The sequence below is a fragment of the Acomys minous genome (genome assembly GCF_964271855.1).
Source record: "Acomys minous genome assembly, chromosome: 17".
NCBI lineage: Eukaryota > Metazoa > Chordata > Mammalia > Rodentia > Muridae > Acomys > Acomys minous.
In genome coordinates, this window is record NC_140500.1 from 33,375,626 (window position 1) to 33,394,028 (window position 18,403).

The window sequence follows — 18,403 nt, forward strand, 5'->3', positions numbered from 1 at the left end:
ACACAGGATGATGTGTAATTATGTTGTCATCAATCTTGAATGATCATTCATAAATCATTAGATTGGTATCAGTGCATGTGCCCTCTTTATCAAAAGTCAATGTTCTCTCATTACGCCAAACATCTGTGAGTCAAGACAGTTTTGTTCCTTATCTCTTCTGTCACTATTTGGAGTTTTAAAATTTTATTTGTAAGTCATAATATAAGCTATTTACGGGTGACTTATTCTTAGCCATGTTTTTATTAACAAGTGGAATGGAACCTAGTGGTAAACTTGACTAAATGACTCTTGGCTGTAGTTTCAACTTAAGGGTCTCCTAACAACACAATTACATATGAAGTTCTTTGATAAGAAAGTAAAATCAAAGGTAGAAAAAGAAAATAGTGGGAATGTTCCCAAAACAATGAGTGATAAGAGAAAAGAAGGGGGCTGCAATTAGTTACTCCTGGCAAGAACATCCGACCCGTCTCCAGGAGCCTTTCCCTTGGATAGGGGTCATTGCCTTGGGTTCTGTGGTAACATTTGTCACACATACTACACAGGAGGGGTTGTGATAAAGGCCAGATAGTTTAGTTTTACAATTACATTTAGTTTTTTAGGGTTTTAGTGTAGATAGGTGTTTCAATTTGATAATGATGAGACTCACCAAGGTAGAAAAAAAATGCTTTCTTCAAGGCTGCCAAATACAAATAGCCAAAACACTATAAATGTAACATATATAATTCCTGATTGTTTTGTGGTTCTTCTTGCTGTAGATAGTTTATTACATATGTGTGTAATAATATAAATGTATATGCAAAAATATTTAATAAAAAAATCAAAGCCACATCTTGTAGGCAGGTTAAAATTTGGTTCTAAGGTTTACAGGTGGATTGGTGGCCCCCCCCCCCCCAACCTCTATGTTTCTGCCTGTCTAGAAGGTGGCTTTCTCAGTCTCGTGTCCTCCACTGCAAGAAGACCAACAGAGTAAACCAACCTAGTCCAATGGGGGGATTACAGAGATGGAATTATCAACCAAAGACCATGCATAGACTGGACCTAGGCCCCCTACACATATGTAACTGATGGACAGTTTTATTTTCATATGAGTCCCCTAGTAAGTTGAGTGGGAACTGTCTATGACATGACTCTGTTGCCCGTCTTTGATCACTTCACCCTAACTGGGCTTCCATGCCTGACTGCAGTGGATGAGGAGGAGCTCAGTGCTGATGCAACTTGATGTGCTGAGGTGGGTTGATATAGGGGTTCCCTGTTTCTGAAGACAAGGATAGGAGGATAAGGGAAGAGGGTGTGAGGGAGGGACTAGGAGGAGAGGAGGGAGGGGACTACAATGGGGATGTCAAGTGAATATATAAATTAAAAACAAAGATAATTACATAATGTCAGAAGAGCTATATGAAAAAAAAAACTACACAAACAGTCACTGCTACTACTGTTTTCCCACTGTATTTTGAACTGTTAAACTGAAATTGAAAGTCAAAAGGAAAAAACAATCATAGCCATACCCTTCTCAGAGATTCCCTGAATGGTCATGGGTGAAATATAGATAGTATATGTAGGCAGAAAAGACCTTCCTTCCTTCCTTCCTTCCTTCCTTCCTTCCCTCCTTCCTTCCTTCCTTCCTTCCTTCCTCCCTCCCTCCCTCCCTTCCTCCCTCCCTCCCTTCCTCCCCCTTCTCTCCCCTTTTCCTTTCACATGTGTGTGATATAGATATGCAGATGTACATGTGCCTCAGTATGCATATTAAGATCAGGGACTACTTTGAGGAGTTGTTTCTATTCTCCCCCATGGGTCCTTGTAATCAATTCAGGGTGGCAGGATTGCTTGGCAAGGACTTTTACTCACTGAGACATCTCACCATCTCAGTAACGGGCATTTTTAAAAATCAAGGAGAAAGTCTTTTGGAAATGGAAGAAAGATCATACTTAGTTGAAAGTGGATGGGAACTTGGCTGAATTCTCTGTGTCCTTGGATCCCTATGAAAGGCGGAACTCCATAATAATGTACAAGGATAATTGACAAAGTATTCACGATGATATGTAGCTTCTTTTAACTATGTACAGTTAAAACTGAGAAGATAGAAATTACTTTAAAATGGGATTTGTGATTAAAAGAAGCAGAATATAAGCATTTAGAGAAAAGTCTCAGCCTAGCCATATAATACTTTTCAAAATGCTTAAGAGACACCACCAAGAGTAGTGACCCAAGGCTCCCTGTACAAGATCAGTGAGGTAAGGAAAAGAGTTCTACTCATTAATATAACAGGATGGTGACCCTGAGAATTTCAGTGACCTTTGGGCGTGGCTTTCCCATCATAGGTCCAGAATGCTGTGGTCTTGAAGGAGAGAGTGGTTACAGGAAGATGTCCAGGTCACATGAGGCCCAGAGCTCCCTTGGATCTCTGTTGACTGTACTGTAATTCAGGAGTTCTCAGCTCTTCCATGGCCAGGTCTCTTGCTGCTCTGGATGACACAAGCTGTGAGCTTGTGAAGCATCAAGTGATGTAGAAAATATACAGGATCTCAGTATAAATCTCCCTCCACCCATGAGGTCCCAAAGAGAGACCTATCACAGAGGCCAGGTTGACACAGACAGTCCCACTTAGGCATTAAATAATAAAGGTAATGGTGTGGGACTGCCATGAGATCCCAGAAAGATAGAGTGAAGAGTCTGTGCTTTCCAACCAGGAGAGCTATAGAAAGGTATATTTTGTTTGTTTGCACTTTGTTTATTTTTTTTTAAATGGTGGATGTTCTGAATAGTTTTATGACAACCAGAGCTAGACATAAGCTAGAGTCATCAGAGAGGAGGAAGCCTCGATTAAAAAAAAAATGCCTCTATAAGATTGGGCTGTATTACAAGCTTGTAGGTCACTTTCTTAAGTAGTCACCAATGGAAGAGGGCCCAGGCTGCTGTTGGTGGAGCCATCCTTGGTCTGGTGGTCCTGGGTTCTATAAGATAGCAGGCTGAGCAAGACATGGGCAGCTAGCTAATAAGCAGCACTCTTCCATGGCCTGTACATCCAGATTCCTGCCACGTTTCACTTTCTCTCCTAACTCCCTTAGATGATGAACACATGGAAAGTTAAACCAAATTAACCCTTTTCCTTCCAAGTTGGTTATTTTATCCTAAAAATAGTAATTCTAACTAAGACATAGAAGGATTGAACTATTACTGGTCCCACATCTGTCTGCATGCTGCTTGGAAGCTGTGTGTGTCAGTTGTCACTTTAGAGAACCTAAAATCATCTGAGAAGAAAGTTTTTTTTAAAAAAATAAATGGTTTTTATTACCCATTCTAGTTCCCAAGTAATGACAATGAGACCTATTAGACTTATTAATAAGCTTTAATGCATGACAGCTGGGCAGATATTGATCTATTCTAACCTGTCTATAATAGCCTGGTTACTTCCAAGCCATGTGCCCCATGTTACTTGCTGTCCTAGTCTCGCCTTGGCTATTTTTGCTTTATCTGTCTGTCCACATGGTGATCTCCTCATTGTGACTGCCTCATGGCAACCTTCTCCTCGCTCCTCCTTTTCCCCCTCCTCCTCCTCCTCCTCCTCCTCCTCCTTCTTCTCTGGTTCCCACCTGAGATCCCCTGACTGTGGTCAGAAGTCCTACCTCCTATCCTCTTTGCCGAGCTATAGGCTGATCAGCTTCTTAGTTAACCAGAGAAGATGAAGAACAATTTTTAAACTAAAATTCTTTTAAATTAATTAACTTATTTATTTGTTTTATATCCCAATTGTAGCTCCCTTCCCTCCTCCTGCCTCTCACCCTCCCTCTCCCTTCCACATATCCCTCATCCCCTGCCCCTCAGAAAAGGAGAGCCCCTTTCCCACCTACCTATCCCGGCACATCAAGGCACATTAGGACTGAGCTCATCCTCTTCCACAGTGGCCTGGCAAGGCAACTCCACCAAAGGAAAGTGATTGAAAGGCATATAAGTAAGCCTTTTTTAGGATCCACATGAAGACCAAGGTGCCCACCGGGTACATATGTGTAGGGTGCTTACACAACATTGAGTCAAGAGATTCTTGACTGTGACCAGATCTCAGGGCACATAAATCAGTATCTGAATACATAGTGTACAAGAGGAACTGTCTACACTGCATCGGCCTGTGGGTGTGTCTATCATGAGTTATCTTATTTAGGTTAATTGGTTTGGAAGACCCACTATAGACAGCACCATTCTCTAGGCAGGCAATTCTAAACCATGTAAGAGTAGAGAATTGACCTGAGCCCCAAAATACAAGCAAGAAAGTCAGCATGCTTGTCTTTGTCTCTCTCTGCTTTTGACTTTCGATGTGATAGGACTAATTATTTTATGTTCTTGCAGCCTTGCCTTCCCCTCAGTGAAGGACAGTAACCTGGAATTATGAGCTAAAATAAACCCTTTATCACCAAAGTTGTCTCGTGTCAGGATGCTCCATCACAACAACAGAAATGAAATGAGAACAGAAGGCGATGTTCAGTGGCAGAGAGTTCCTGGGAAGGAAATCAGAGCAGTTTAAGAGCCAGCATTTCAAAAATATGTCTGTGTATGGTGTTGTTGTCCAACCACAGTAAAGCTGTCTTAGGGCACTGAAGTATGTGAAAGGCGTGATCTAGGAGAGGAGGAAGGCTCTGGGTGCACAGAGAAGTGATAGCATATGCTTGGTGTTAGGTGGCATCTTTATAATCTAGTGCATCTTCTGCTTTTTTTGTGACTAGAACACTATAATTGATCTTATCTACTGGAGTGTTGTCTGTGTGTGTGTGTGTGTGTGTGTGTGTGTGTGTGTGTGTGTACTTGTGCAAGTACATGTGTGCACATGTATTGAAAGTCAGAGATGTCATTCCATGGGCTCTTACCGGCCTGGAATTCACAAATAAGCCATGCTTGCTAGATACTGAGCCCATGAAGTCTGTCTATCCCTGCCTTTCCAGTTATGGGATTATAAGTGTGCTCCACCATGCTCAGTGCTCAACATTTTTTACCATGTGGGTTCTAAGCTTGCAAGACAGTCACTTTGCTAACTGTCATCTCCCTAGTCCTTGAGGCTAATTTTTCTTTAAATAATACACAAGTATGTTCAGTTTCTGAAAGCAAACCCTTAAAGCCATTTGCATACCTTATGAAAAAGGCTTTAGCAAGGGAGAATACAGTCTGTTGCATAGTTGTGCAAGAAAGATGAAGTCATACCCAACACTCTCTTTTGGGCCCAGGGCTGGGATCCACCTGCATGTGATTCTGAGATCATCAAGATACCCCAGTCTTACCACACATCAGTTATCCCTTCTAAACCTATGGTCCAAAAGCCACTAAACAAATTGAAGAGGTTGGGGAGTAGAGTCCTTAAAACACATGCCCTGTAGTTCTATCATATATTCAATGAGCCAGAATCCTGAGGCTTTAGTGTGAATTTTATATTCCCTATTCTCCACTTCCTCCCAGGAATATGCATGCTACTCATTAGTTATGGAATATCTGCAAACACTGCTGTTCACTTACTCCTTTTTCCTTAATCATCTCACTGAAACTTTCAAGATTGAGCCTATGGAACCTCTGTTTGAAATACTTCTGTTATAGGAGTATATCTCTCTTTTCCTGAGCCTGTCATGATAAAATCCATCAAAAGCATCTCTAAACATTATTGAGATTACAAAACATAAGCTTCCATGATTTAAAAAAAATTCAGCCAGTCTGTCATGTGCTTGCGGAGGGAATAAAATAGTCACCTCAATGATGAATAAGTGGTATCCATTTCTTTCTAAATGTTGGCTATTAATGAATAACAATAATTACATGGTACAGTCTATAGCTGGTATGATCTATAATTGTATAACAAGAGACACAATTAACACCAAGCTTGCAAACTATTATTGTAATGAGCATTTGATATGAAAGGATCATTATTCTTTAAAAGGTATGACTTAATGTACCAGTTGGTTTCTAAGGACACACTAAATGGCTTAATTATCACTGTTCCAAGTTAAGTTTTGAAACTGGAGTACAGATTGCTGAGGACTGACCTTTGTGCAGAGATGGAGAGAGGTGGCACCAGACAAAGAAAAGAGGAAAAGGGAGACTCAGCGGGGACCTTAGGAAGTGCTTTGGGCTCATCTCATTGAATCCACTTAACATCTCCACCTGTAGTTGGTGGAATCGAGTTGCAGGAAATGTTCAGGTGTGTTAATGAGAATGAACTAGGGCCTTGTATAATGGATACTCAGGACTTTTCAAGAGTTGTCCTTGGTGATTGGCATGGGAAAAGGGATACTCTGGGAATTGTTGACTTTCTACTCCTTTTAGAGTGATGGTTCCTTTCTCATCCTCTCTGGCCTACTTCTTATATGTGGTTGCCTTCATCTTTGCTGTCTTGTCCAAGTTTTCTGCCTTGAATGTCCTTCTCTGGGGCCTCCTTCCTCTCTAATTTCTACCCATCTTGAGTTGACTGTATTTGAATCTTAAGCAGTACCATATCTTGGCATCATTCTAAAAGACAATCCAAAGAAGAAATGCGTGTATGGATCAGGAATAATTTTTAAATTATATTATAAATAAAAGGAAGCAAAATTAGTTTTTATTCTAGAGGGGCAAAAATTCCAAAACAGAATAATAGACTTTCTATTTGCAAATAGGTGAGAATTCTTCAGCCTTTCATTACATTGGCTATCGTTTTGAAAGTTGTAAAATGACTTTCACACATACAACTAACCTAGAAAGACTACCCTTAGGCTCTGCACAATGTATGATTTTCTAAAGGAGCACACATTTTCTCTTGCACTGCTCAAAGGAGCTCAAACTAAGGTTCAGCTCCTGTCATATCCTCTTGCTTGTTCCATAGTGTTTCCCACTCCAATTTAGGCATGTGTGAGCCTCAGTCATTTTTGCTCATGTGGTCCAATGTCCAACTCTACTGTAACAGTGACTTCTGGGAGCAGGAGGCTAGAGTTGCACATTAGGTTTTGTGTTTGCAAAGTTAGCCCAAGTCTTCATGAATCTGCTTATCACCATGATGGTCACTTTCCTTTGAATCCTGAAGGCCCACATGCTGAAGGTTTGGCTATTCTTTTAGCCCTTTTATTGTTGTGACGTATACCCACCTTGGTGTTTCAGATGCCTCAGATCATGGCCTGAATAAGATATGAAGATGATGGATGGAGTTCTTTATCTCATAGTGTCAGTAAGCAAATACAGGCAGAATGGATCTCCCCGAATAATGTTAGGAGCTCAAACTAAGCTTCAGTGCCTAGACTATTTGCGGGTAGAGTTTATATATAAAGCATAGCAACTGCCAGACATTGTTTCTTCTTCTTCTTCTTCTTCTTCTTCTTCTTCTTCTTCTTCTTCTTCTTCTTCTTCCTCTTCCTCTTCCTCCTCCTCCTCCTCCTCCTCTTCTTCCTCTTCTTCCTCCCCCATCTCTCTCCTCCCATGTGCCTTAAGGCTATCAGTTCTTCTACCATGCCTTTTCATTATGGTATTCTGGCCCCAAAGAAACATAGCTAATGGCGCATGAACTAAAACCTCTGAAACTGTGAGCCAAAATAAACCTGTCCTCTGTCTGGTATTTTGTTACAATGCCTAAAAGCTGAATGATGAAGTGGCTAAAGCAAATGTTGGACTGAAGGAATATACATTGGCTTCCTTTCCTTGAGTTATATCTACCTTATAAACAATGCTGTTATATAAATGGAAAATTAAGGCTCAGAAAGGTTGAATTTACTTGCCTAAAGTCACACAGTGCATTCAATAAGAAATTCAGATTTCATGCCCATACAGTCTAAGTTCCCAGTTACTAACTCATATCCTCACAAACAAATTGCTTTGTGATTGAGACCAGCTCCAAACTACTGCCACTACGTAGCGTACAATACTATGAAATTGTATTCCTGAAAATTGCCAGAGGGGAGTAGTTGGTTTTCTCTGAAATTAAGAGTAAAATTTCTCAGTGGAAATCCAGTTATGATGTCAACAACTTAACTCCATCAGTATGTTACTGTGTGTTTAATGTTATTAACATGCTATGACTTCAGAACAACCGGAGGGATCCCCACCTGCATACCACCTTTACTAAAAGACCTGTAACTTTTTGTCCTCTTTTTCTTTAAAGCCAGAATGTGTTGTTTAAACAGGAAGGGGTCACTTTGAAATAAGGAAAAAGACTCGCCTTAAACAAAATTGTTCCAGCAACTTAGGAGATCTTGATAAAAGAGAAAGTGGAGGGTGCCTTGAATCTTGCTGTCTGCACCTGTACAAATTGTAGACCCCCCGTTTGTGGGCAACAGAGCTGGTATGGAGGGTGTGGGTGTGCAGGAAGCCACTGGACACTGAATCTCAGCTCTCTGGGGGATGTACAGGCTCGGCCGGGGGAAGCATCTGAGCCTGATAAGTTATTTCTACAATGAACCTTTGAGGTAGATTACACAGACATGCATTTATTTCTTGTGATTTCTTTTTTTCTCCAGAGATATTTCTCAGTCTAAAAATCCTTTAAGTGCCCCAGAGGAAAAGCCTCCTGTGGTTACCCCCAACCAGGCTCTTGTGACAAGATATCAAGCACCTTTTGTGAGTGTCTCATATTCCTGGTTGGCTGTGAGTAAATATTAATGAAGTTAGAACTTGCTTGAAAGAAGAAAAGTACCATCCTGGTGGGTGACAATACAACCAAAAGAGCTGGGAAACTGGGATGTTGCTTCTCTTGTGACCTTTGGTCACAAAGATCTCAGCCTCCTCACGGGTGCTAAAGAGAGTTGATCATTGGCATCTTGCTCAAAGTAGAGGCAGAGTGATCAGGGTGAGTCAGAAATACTATGCAAATGAGTGTCCTGCTTTGTAAGATCCAGCAAGTGCTAACAGTGAGTGCCCCATCCTCAATAAAAGAGAAGCTGAGACACAACTTTCCACCTTACCTCAGCCAAAGCTGCAAGGTAGAGGCATGGGTGATGTCATCCAAGTTTTGGTCTAAGCCTGTAGAACACAGCTGTGTCTCATTGCTTGCTCTGAGAAACAGTGCACAGTAACAAACTCATGTGGTCATTTGCCCAGAGCCAGAAAATGTGTCCATTCTTTATACAGCTGAAGGACATGAGTATCTGTATTAATTACTTTTCCCGCTGCTGTACTAAAACACCTTGACGAAGGCAAGTTATAGAAGGATGGGGTTTATTTTGGCCTTTGGTTCCAGAAGGAGAATCTGTGACGGCAGGGAGGAGCATGGAAGCAGGCAGACAGAGGAGAAAATGGAGACATCATGTTGTCAAGGTGACAATGAAGCAGGGAGTGATGGGAACATGGATCATAAGGTTCTCAAAGCCCAGGCCTGGAGACATACTTCCTCTGACGATCTGCACCACCCAAGCGCTCCACAACTTCCCGCTAATAGCACAACTCACTGGGGACAAAGTGTCAGAATACACTTGCTTATAGGGGACATTTCTCATCCAAACAACAGCAATATCCATGAGTCAACTGACTGTGCATAGAAAATAGTGTTTTGTTTTCTCAAGTGCATCTATTTTGACCATGTAACAATATAAATGTAAAGACATTTTATTATCATAATTACCTCTTCAATACAATATAATGAATTTTTAAATATGGCCAATTCATGTAGAACTGATTTGAACACGTGAATGATGTCTAATATTTAGCATCTATACAAAGAATGCAATTCATATGAAGAATTTGAGCATCTGCAGACTTTAGTGGAGAACATCCTGAAACCAGTAACTCACAAATATACTAAGGGACACCTCTAGAAGTCCCACCTGGGCTCTTCATCATTAGTCTCTTGAATAATCTCAATTCTTCATAAGCCTCTTCTGGTAAACCCTATAGAGAATGGTTGGTAAAATCTAAGAAGAAAACCTTACTTTGTGTAAGAAATCTTTAACTCTATCTGCTCTTCCTTTTTGAAATGGTAGAAATGGTTTTAGGCTGAAATCTGTTGCTCACTAGAAGTATTTAGCAAAACTTTTTTTTGACATTACTAGGGATAGAATTCAACTCTGTATACATACTTGGCAAACCCCTTACCACCTGAGCATTTAACAGAAATTTTAAACTTTAATTTTTGTTTCATTGTATTTGCTCTTAAAAGTTTGTATGCTAGTCAAATGTGAGGCACCAGAGTACGTGAGAAAGTCACATCCCACTCTCCACTCAAGTGTGGAGACTGTTCTGACCATTGGCTAGATCTGGGTAGGGGTTTAAAGTTTACCACCTGTATTGTCTTTGGCTGGTGCCTTAGTTTGAGCGGGACCCCTGGGCCCAAATCTGCCTATCATAATGTTCTACTTGTAGGTTTCTAGGACCCTCTGGATCCTTCTACTTTGCTATTCTACCATGCTTCTCTCATCCAGAGTCTCAATAGGATGTCCTCCCCTCTGTCCCAGTTTCCTGGTAAGTGAAGGCCTGGTGGCACTCAGAGGAAGGACAGTAGGTTACCGAGAAGAGACTTGATATCCTATGAGCATATACAGGGGGAGGTAATCCCCCTCAGGAACAGTCATAGGGGAGGGGAATAAGGGGAAAATGGGAGGGAGGGAAGAATGGGAGGATACAAGGGATGGGATAACCATTGAGATGTAACAAGAATAAATTAATAATAAAAAAGAAAATAAATAAATAAAACCCGTAAGTTTGAAAAAAAAAGTTTGTATGCTGGAAGAGATTATTTAGCTTTAACTTGACATCTCTTAAGATATTGAGAGATATTAAGATATAGATTATATGCATAATAATACAGCAATGATAATAATAATAAAGGTGGAACGCTGCTGATAGGCACTTAAAGGAATGCTCATCTAGGCACCCAAGGAATGAATGCCTGTGGGGTGTGATGAGACTCTAGCTCAGGGATGGATGTCTGGGGGCAGGCACACCCTTCAGAGAGCTCTTGCCAATGCTTGATGATGACCTGCCTGTATGGACAGGAAGGGGTGCTCATGGGACTCCTCTGTCTTTTAGTTAGTCAGATGATTTTGATCCCCGCATCTTGTGCTTCATCTTTGCTGCTAAAAATAAGGCATGAGAAAAAGATGGTGGGTTAATTGTTTGAGCTTTCCTTGGGTGGCCCTTGTTTTAGCACCATGAATATTCTATATGGCCTTATTTCTGGGCAGAATCAAGCAATTCTATGAGTGCCTCTTCCCTGGTCCACTTCCACCCCTTACTGAGCTGTAAGCTCACCTACTGCAGCATTGCTGCTGAATCCTGCCAGAACCTGTAGGCTTATGAGACCCCAAGGACAGACATTTGCTCAAAATTCTTTACATCTTTGGGAAAGATGCTTAGTACCATAAAGATGATATACTGCAGAGACCCAGAGGGGAAATATCTTTCTGAGTGGTGCCAGTACCAGTTAGACACGCTTCTAAGCTCAAAACAGAGTATATGGATGCTTTTCTTCACATAACTCCTAAAAAATGGTCTTTGAGCCTTGTTTTCTACTTCAACATTAATTCTTTTTAGAATGTTCAAAAATCCAATATGGCTAAAAGATTGTTTTAAGATTGAATGGGTTCTGATGTAAAAAGAGGGTACTAAACCAAATGGGGCTTGGCATGGAGTCCCCATAGCTCTACTGTGGCTGACTAGAGGGATTTTTCCACTAGTTGATGCTGGGGGTAGCTCATCCATACCCCTAGCCTTTCCTATTATTCATAAGCATCTGCACATCATTGCTTAGTGTTTCTTTGAATGTGGGGCCTGACTAATCTTTAGATAGAGCTGAATGGAAGTATCACGGTGCGTGATATGACCCTCTTCTCTGATTTGTTGAACTGACAAATAGGTACTTTGGCATTGTTACCTTCTACAGATTTTGATTGATTGGTGAGATAACTCACCCTTTATGACAGAATATAAAGAAAATGAGTGTATTTTGCACACTGCAAAGGAAACAGTGAGTGGGACAGTAACAGAAAAAGAAATGCTTGCACATAGTCTAAGGTTATCCTGCCACTAACGAAACCAATATGAATGACAGCCTGATCTCAGAAGCTAAGCAGGGTCATCCCTGGCTAGTGTTAGGGCTGAGAGAAATGCTGATGGGCATACTCCTTTCAATGGAACCATGTTTATGTTATGATGAGTCATGTTGCATGCAATATTCCAGCACGTAATTCCTGTCATAAAACTGAGGGTAACTCTGTGGTATGGGACTGTGGTTGATTTCATTGGCCATGCTTGGCCTATTGAGTGGAACAGTGCCTTAGCTTTTTTGTTTGGGGAAGGCTCATTTTGGGGACCTCTATGCCTCTGTGTCTCTCAGCCATGGCCGTCCATCCACAAATCCCATTCCTCAACCTCAATCAGCATCTTCTATGGGTGCCCATGGGTCTTTATATGGACCTAAGAGAATGTTCGTTGAGAAAAACTTGCTGTATGATTTTGTAGTTGGATGATGTGGGATATGATAACACAGGACTAGGCTGTAGTTGGAGTCCTCCCCCCATGCCTCACTTACTTGTGCCTTTAAATATAATCTAACTCACATTTACTACTAGAAGCAGAACGGTGTTTAAAAGTTTATCCTATTATAGTTTTTTGAAGATTAAAGTTTTGTTAAGACAAAAAAATCCAATTATGTGTTAGTGTATCTGTGTGTGTATAAATATTTCACTTGTATGCAGATATCTGCAGAGGTGAGAAGAGGGCCAGATTCCCAGGGGCTAGAATTAGAGGCAGTTGCAAGCCTCCTGCCTTGGGTGTATAAACTGAACCCATGTCTTCTGGAGGAACAGCAGGTTCTCTTAACAGCTGAGCTATCTCTCCATCTCTCAGTCCACCACAATGTAATCTTATCAGTGACCCATACAGAAGTAAAATGAGCAGATCAGTATACACTGGTCATCCTCATGCAGAAAGCATCCCATTGTTTCTTGTGCTCTAAACAAACCAAGCCAGGTGACCCACCTGCCAAGTGCCTACTGTTTATACAGGACTACAGAAAGCATCTATTTGATGCTGGTTGTTAATACTTCCTTCTACCCTAAGAATATGGGATTTAATGAAAATGTCCAGTCCCTTACATTTATGGTGAAGAGGTGTTAAGAAAATTTAGCTTTTCTCCATGGAGTTATCTTTCCCATGGGAAAAATAGAAAAATAGAATAAGACCTTACAGAAAATAGTATGGATGAAAATAAAGGCAAATGTAATTCAGAAACACTTTCTGTACCTCCCCCTGAAAGGAGATCACTACATTCATTGTAAAGAACACCAATGGAAATTTATAGAGAGCTAAGTTAATAAACAATGGTATGCTTTTAACAGGCCTAGTGTGAATCAGGTTCCTGTTACTGTGACAAATACTATAATCAGATTGCAAAGGGAAAAGGTTAATTTTTGTCTCTCAAGGTTTGGAGGATCCAAGGTTCCAATCTGTGATCAGTTGATCTTGTAGGCCTCCATCTGCACATGAGGAAAGGAGGTTATAGCTGAGTGAAATTGCTCATGTCAAGGCCAGGAAACAAATAGGAGAGAAAAGTGAGAGACCAAGGACCTACAATCCTCTTGAGAATGAGTCCCTGATGATCTAAATAGCTGCTGCGAGGTCCCACTACTGAGTACTGGTACCTTCCCTTAATGCAGAGTTGGAACCAAGGCTTTAGACACATAGTCTTTGGGACCATTCTAAATATAGTCAACAGAAGCTGGTCATGGGTCAGGCTTGTCATTTTATATAACCAATGCATTTAATGAGACTTGGAAAGGAGACAGGAAAAACACCGAGTCTTACTATTAAACACACACCACACACTTGGAAGTGATCCGTGGGAGATTTCTACTTAGAGAATAACGTTTCCTCTCTCCTCTAGTCTTCTACAATGTCTGTGTTTTTCTCTGTACAGTTTATGGATCCTGATAAAGGAATAATAGCACATATCACAATTATTGGGACATGCTGGCAATCTCATTACCCCAAAAGTCCCCCATGCTTAGCATACTCACCCTCTCACTTTTAGATCTGCCCTACAAGGAGTTTATCATTTTTTTAACCAAGTAATTTTTATTATTGCCATTTTCCAAAGAAAGAATCAGCCTAGAAGGAATTGACATCTTTGAGACCACATGGCCATGAAATTACAATGTACATCTTCCCCACACTCACAAAGTGGACCTCCTGAATATGTCTCTCAACATCATTGAGCTAATTGCCTACACAAATGTTTTGAGGTTCTTGTGCTAACGTCCATGAAAAGGAGAGTTGCGCATGCATGCATTTCATGCAAACAGGCTTCTGATTTGTCTAGAAGATGAACCAAGAGGAAGAAGGATGGGAGGAAGATGACCCTGGTAAAGAAGAATGCAGAGCTTTTGGCACTCATCTACTCAGCATAGGTGGAGTCCCTACTCTGGGTTAGGCACTCTGCTAGGTAAACATATACCTTAGTGTTCCCTGCCAGGACTCAGCCATGGCCACAAATGGCAATGCAAAGAGCAGCAGCTGGGAGGCTAAATGGTAGGTAAATCCTGGAACTAGCATATGCTTCCCACTCTGCCCCAGCCTTTTGCTTAGCAAACCAAAACCCAGGCCAAGGGCTTGGAGCTGCCTAAAGATGGATCCTCGGAGGTCGCTAAAAGCTGCTAAGTGAATGTTCCCACTTCCCATCTGTCCCTCTAATCACAGCCCCTGTGCTCCCTTTAGTCACAGCAAGTCCCCACATGGAGGGCATGGGAACAGACAGGACATGCTCCTGCCAGCTCTTTGCTAAATGTGATTCTCAGAAGGTTTCTCTTCAGCCTCCAAAGGAAGCAGGCATCGCTGGCTTACGCTCAAGTTCCCCCACAGCATCTCAACAATGTCATGTGGTCTGCACTAATTGGACCCACCAAACTCATTACCAAAGGAGAGCCAGAGAGCTTAGGCAATTAGTGATGATTTGGCCAGTGTCCACCATCACCAGATGGCCTCTGTATGTCCCCCACATTCTCAGGGAAATAACACATGGAAGCAGAGCTGACGTCCTGTAAAGGGAGAGACAGAATGAGCATTCTAGATATGTAGCAGGAAGTAAACATGGTACCAGTGGCCATGCTCATTAACATAGGTGCCATTTATCCTACAGCATACAGCAGTGATGTACCAGACACACACTGTCAGCTAATCCTAATGTCAGCACTATGGAGGAGGGGCTTACATCCTCCCTATTTCATTGAAAAAACAAAAACAAAAACAAAAACCAACACTTCCACTAGCTGTAAAAGGCACTCAACAAGGATATTTGAATGTAGGAATCAGTCTCAGATCTATCTGGTTCTGAAGCCTGGTCAGACCTCAAATAGAACATGTTTGTAATAGGTTTTTTTTTTAACTTTTATTTTGCTTTTAATTCTCTCCTTCCCCCTTTCATTCTCTCTCTCTCTCTCTCTCTCTCTCTCTCTCTCTCTCTCTCTCTCTCTCTCTCTCTCTCTCTTTCTCTCTCTCTCTCTCTGTAAGTATATGAATATGACTGCAGTGCCCACAGAAGTCAGAAGCAAGCTTTGGCTCCCCGGGAGCTGAAGTTGCAGACAGTTTTGAACTGTCCCAACATGAATGCTGGAAACTGAACTCAGAACCTCAGCAAGAGCAGCAAATGCTCTTAACTGCTGAGCCATCACTCCAGGCCTAGCATTGTGATAACTTGATAAATGTACTAACTTGTTATTTCCTGGGCCTAGATGCCACCATCTTGAATACATCACAGCTCATATTTGGCACTTGATTTATAACCATAATTCCCTTATGCTTAGCATCAGTGTCTCTCCTGTCACCAATTCCCAATGAAGTCAAGACTTGGGTTTTTTCCCCACCTTTTTGTCCCTACATTGGATTGCACCTGATATATAAAATGTCACCCTCTATAGTAATAGAATTGATAGGATCAGAGGAATCTATCAGATTGGTTTATATAGTATGAGCTGGGTAGTCCACCAGTAGCCATCTGCATATTGGCTGAGTCTAGTAGCCATACCCAGCCTACAAGGTTTACTACTTCCACAACACCGATCTCTTGCTGAAGGTCTGGAGGATTCTTAGAGAGCCACCAGCTATAGTCCAAAAAAGCTTGGTTCTGAGTCAGTGAAGGATGGCAGCAACAGCAGTAGCAGATATAGGGTAGATGCACACATCAGCAAGGAGCGAATTCAAACAGGTAAATGGCGTGTAGTTTTTCCTTCAGACCTCTTCATAGCTGGGCTGTTGGTGGAAGATGCTTTGCGCTCAGGGGTGTGTATCTTAGCTGGTTTCACATCCCATTAAGTTGACGTTCAAGACAAATCATCACAATGTAGTCTTCTCGCCACAGTGACTTTAGATCCGTGGTGGTAAAGCAGGGAAGACAAATGCAGTACAAGTTCCCCCGGCATTGCATGCTCAGGCTTTGCTGGAGTGCATGTAAAGTCATTCCCTCTTCCATTCATCCAATCTTCTAGACTCAGGGCTTCCACACTCTCAGCTCCGACACTCTAGGAGCCTACACGTCATTTCTTCACTGTCTACCTCTACTAACTTGTAGTTAGTAGAGAGGAAGGCAAGGTTATGGTAGAAGATAGGATTAAGCACCCCAGATTTAAGTGAAGGAGTGGACAAATATGTGAACATTTACTTCCTGCTTGGTGCTTCCAAAAACAGCTACTTCCCATATCCAGAGGAAAGAATACACATGCTTGTTCCCAAGGAATATTCATTGGCTCCTCAATAATTTCACAAGTCAGTGGATTTTTGAAATGCCTGGCTTAAGCAATTGAAACTCTAAAGCCCACTCCCAGTGACATATTTTCTCCCACAAGGCCACATCTCCTAATGCCACTCCCTAATCATTGAAATAGATGAGCCTATGAGGGCCATTTCTATTTAAGCCATCACACAACACTACACAAGCACAAACAAACAAATAAAATAATTGGTTTTTTTTTTTTTTTAAAGAAAACAGCTAAAGATAGTGTGCCTCACTATAAAGTGTGATTTTTTTTTTAATTAAAAAACCAAATAGTTGCCACAGGTAACATTTCATGTCTCTTTGCCCCTCTGACCAATTCCTGCTTTTTCATCATTTTCACTACAGTATACAGGCTATCCATCCCAAGGTAACTGTGGATGGTGCAGAATACTCCAGAAACAGCAGGGTACTGCTGTTGTGGCAAATGCTGAGGACCAGGCTTTTATCTATGTGATAGTTTCAGTGGGCCTTAAAGTCTTAATGTCCTGGGCTGGTAAGTCACTTATCTGAGTGCTCCTCTGGCAGAGAACTGCAAAGCATCGCTCTCTAGAAACAGAAACCCCTTGCAGTGCTTACTCCAATTTATACGGTTGAGCATAGATAGCCTATTTGAAGAAGTTTGGGGATTTGGGACAGAGAGTGAGCTGTGTCTGTTTGCCCTCTTATGCAACTGGATAGAAAGGAATCCAGTCAGAGTGCTGGCAGTCACCCGGACAGTCAGGCTAATTAGATCTTTTGCCTTGAATTTTCTCCCTACCCTTCATCAAAATGCAGAATGCGTTCCCATCAACTGCAAATTCAGGAGTCTTTTGTCAAACCTTTAGACTTGGTCTGGTGCGTTAGTGGGGCGGGAGGAGGCATGAGGTGAAGGCCATCTCTCCTCTCAGGGCTCTCAAGTGGTTCCTGGGGACAGGTAGGAAGGAGGAAGCAAGAAGCAAGGGCATGTACCTAAAAAGGAGAGCTGTGGGTGGGTGGGCGCAATGCAGGGCTTCAGAGTAAGTGGTTTGAATAGAAGGTGCCAGAATCAGACTATGCCTATCTACCAACCATGTGACTTTGAAGAAGTTACTTTGTCTTTTTGAAATTCAGTTTTCCAAGATACAGAAGTGGCTTATAAGCATCCCTATCTAGGAGGTTGTTTTGAGGGTTACAATGATTTTGTTTTGTTTTGTTTTGTTTTGTTCTGTTTTTCAAGACAGTGTTTCTCTGTGTAGCGTTGGCTGTCCTGGACTAGCTTTGTAGACCAGGATGGCTTCGAACTCACAGAGATCCGCCTGCGTCTGCCTCATTGAGTGGAGGTGCTGGAATTAAAGGTGTGTGCCACCATCTCTTGGCAGCAATGATTAGTTTTGATTGTGAGCTTAACATGATATAGAATTACTCTGGAGGAGAGGCTCAGTGAGAAGTCATCTAAAGTAGTGGTCATGCCTGCTAGGCATGAAGAGTCATCTAAATTAGGTTGGCGTGTGGTCATGCCTGCTAATATTAACAGCAGCGTACCACACAGCACACAGTAAATGTATCTTTCTGTCTACCCATCATCTTTGTAACTATCTGTCTGTCTATCAATTTATGTATCTATCATCTATATATATCTATATATCAAGTATTTATCATCTATCTATCATCTATCTATCTATATCTATTTATCCATTATCTTCTTATCTACCTATCATCTATTTTTGTTTATCTATCATCTATGTATATATG

At 41.5% G+C, this 18,403-nt stretch overlaps 1 protein-coding gene across 6 annotated transcripts in view; it reads left to right on the top strand.

Annotated features, from left to right (window-relative positions):
• Positions 1-18,403, top strand: part of LOC311588257 (uncharacterized protein) — a 286,185-nt gene that overhangs the window by 41,569 nt on the left and 226,213 nt on the right. For all 6 annotated transcript variants that reach the window (XM_084765781.1, XM_084765782.1, XM_084765780.1 and 3 more), the window contains exons 2-3: positions 8,454-8,553; positions 10,291-10,389. In XM_084765781.1, coding sequence (XP_084621907.1) covers positions 8,454-8,553; positions 10,291-10,389 — 199 coding nt within the window. The remainder of the gene's footprint in view (positions 1-8,453; positions 8,554-10,290; positions 10,390-18,403) is intronic.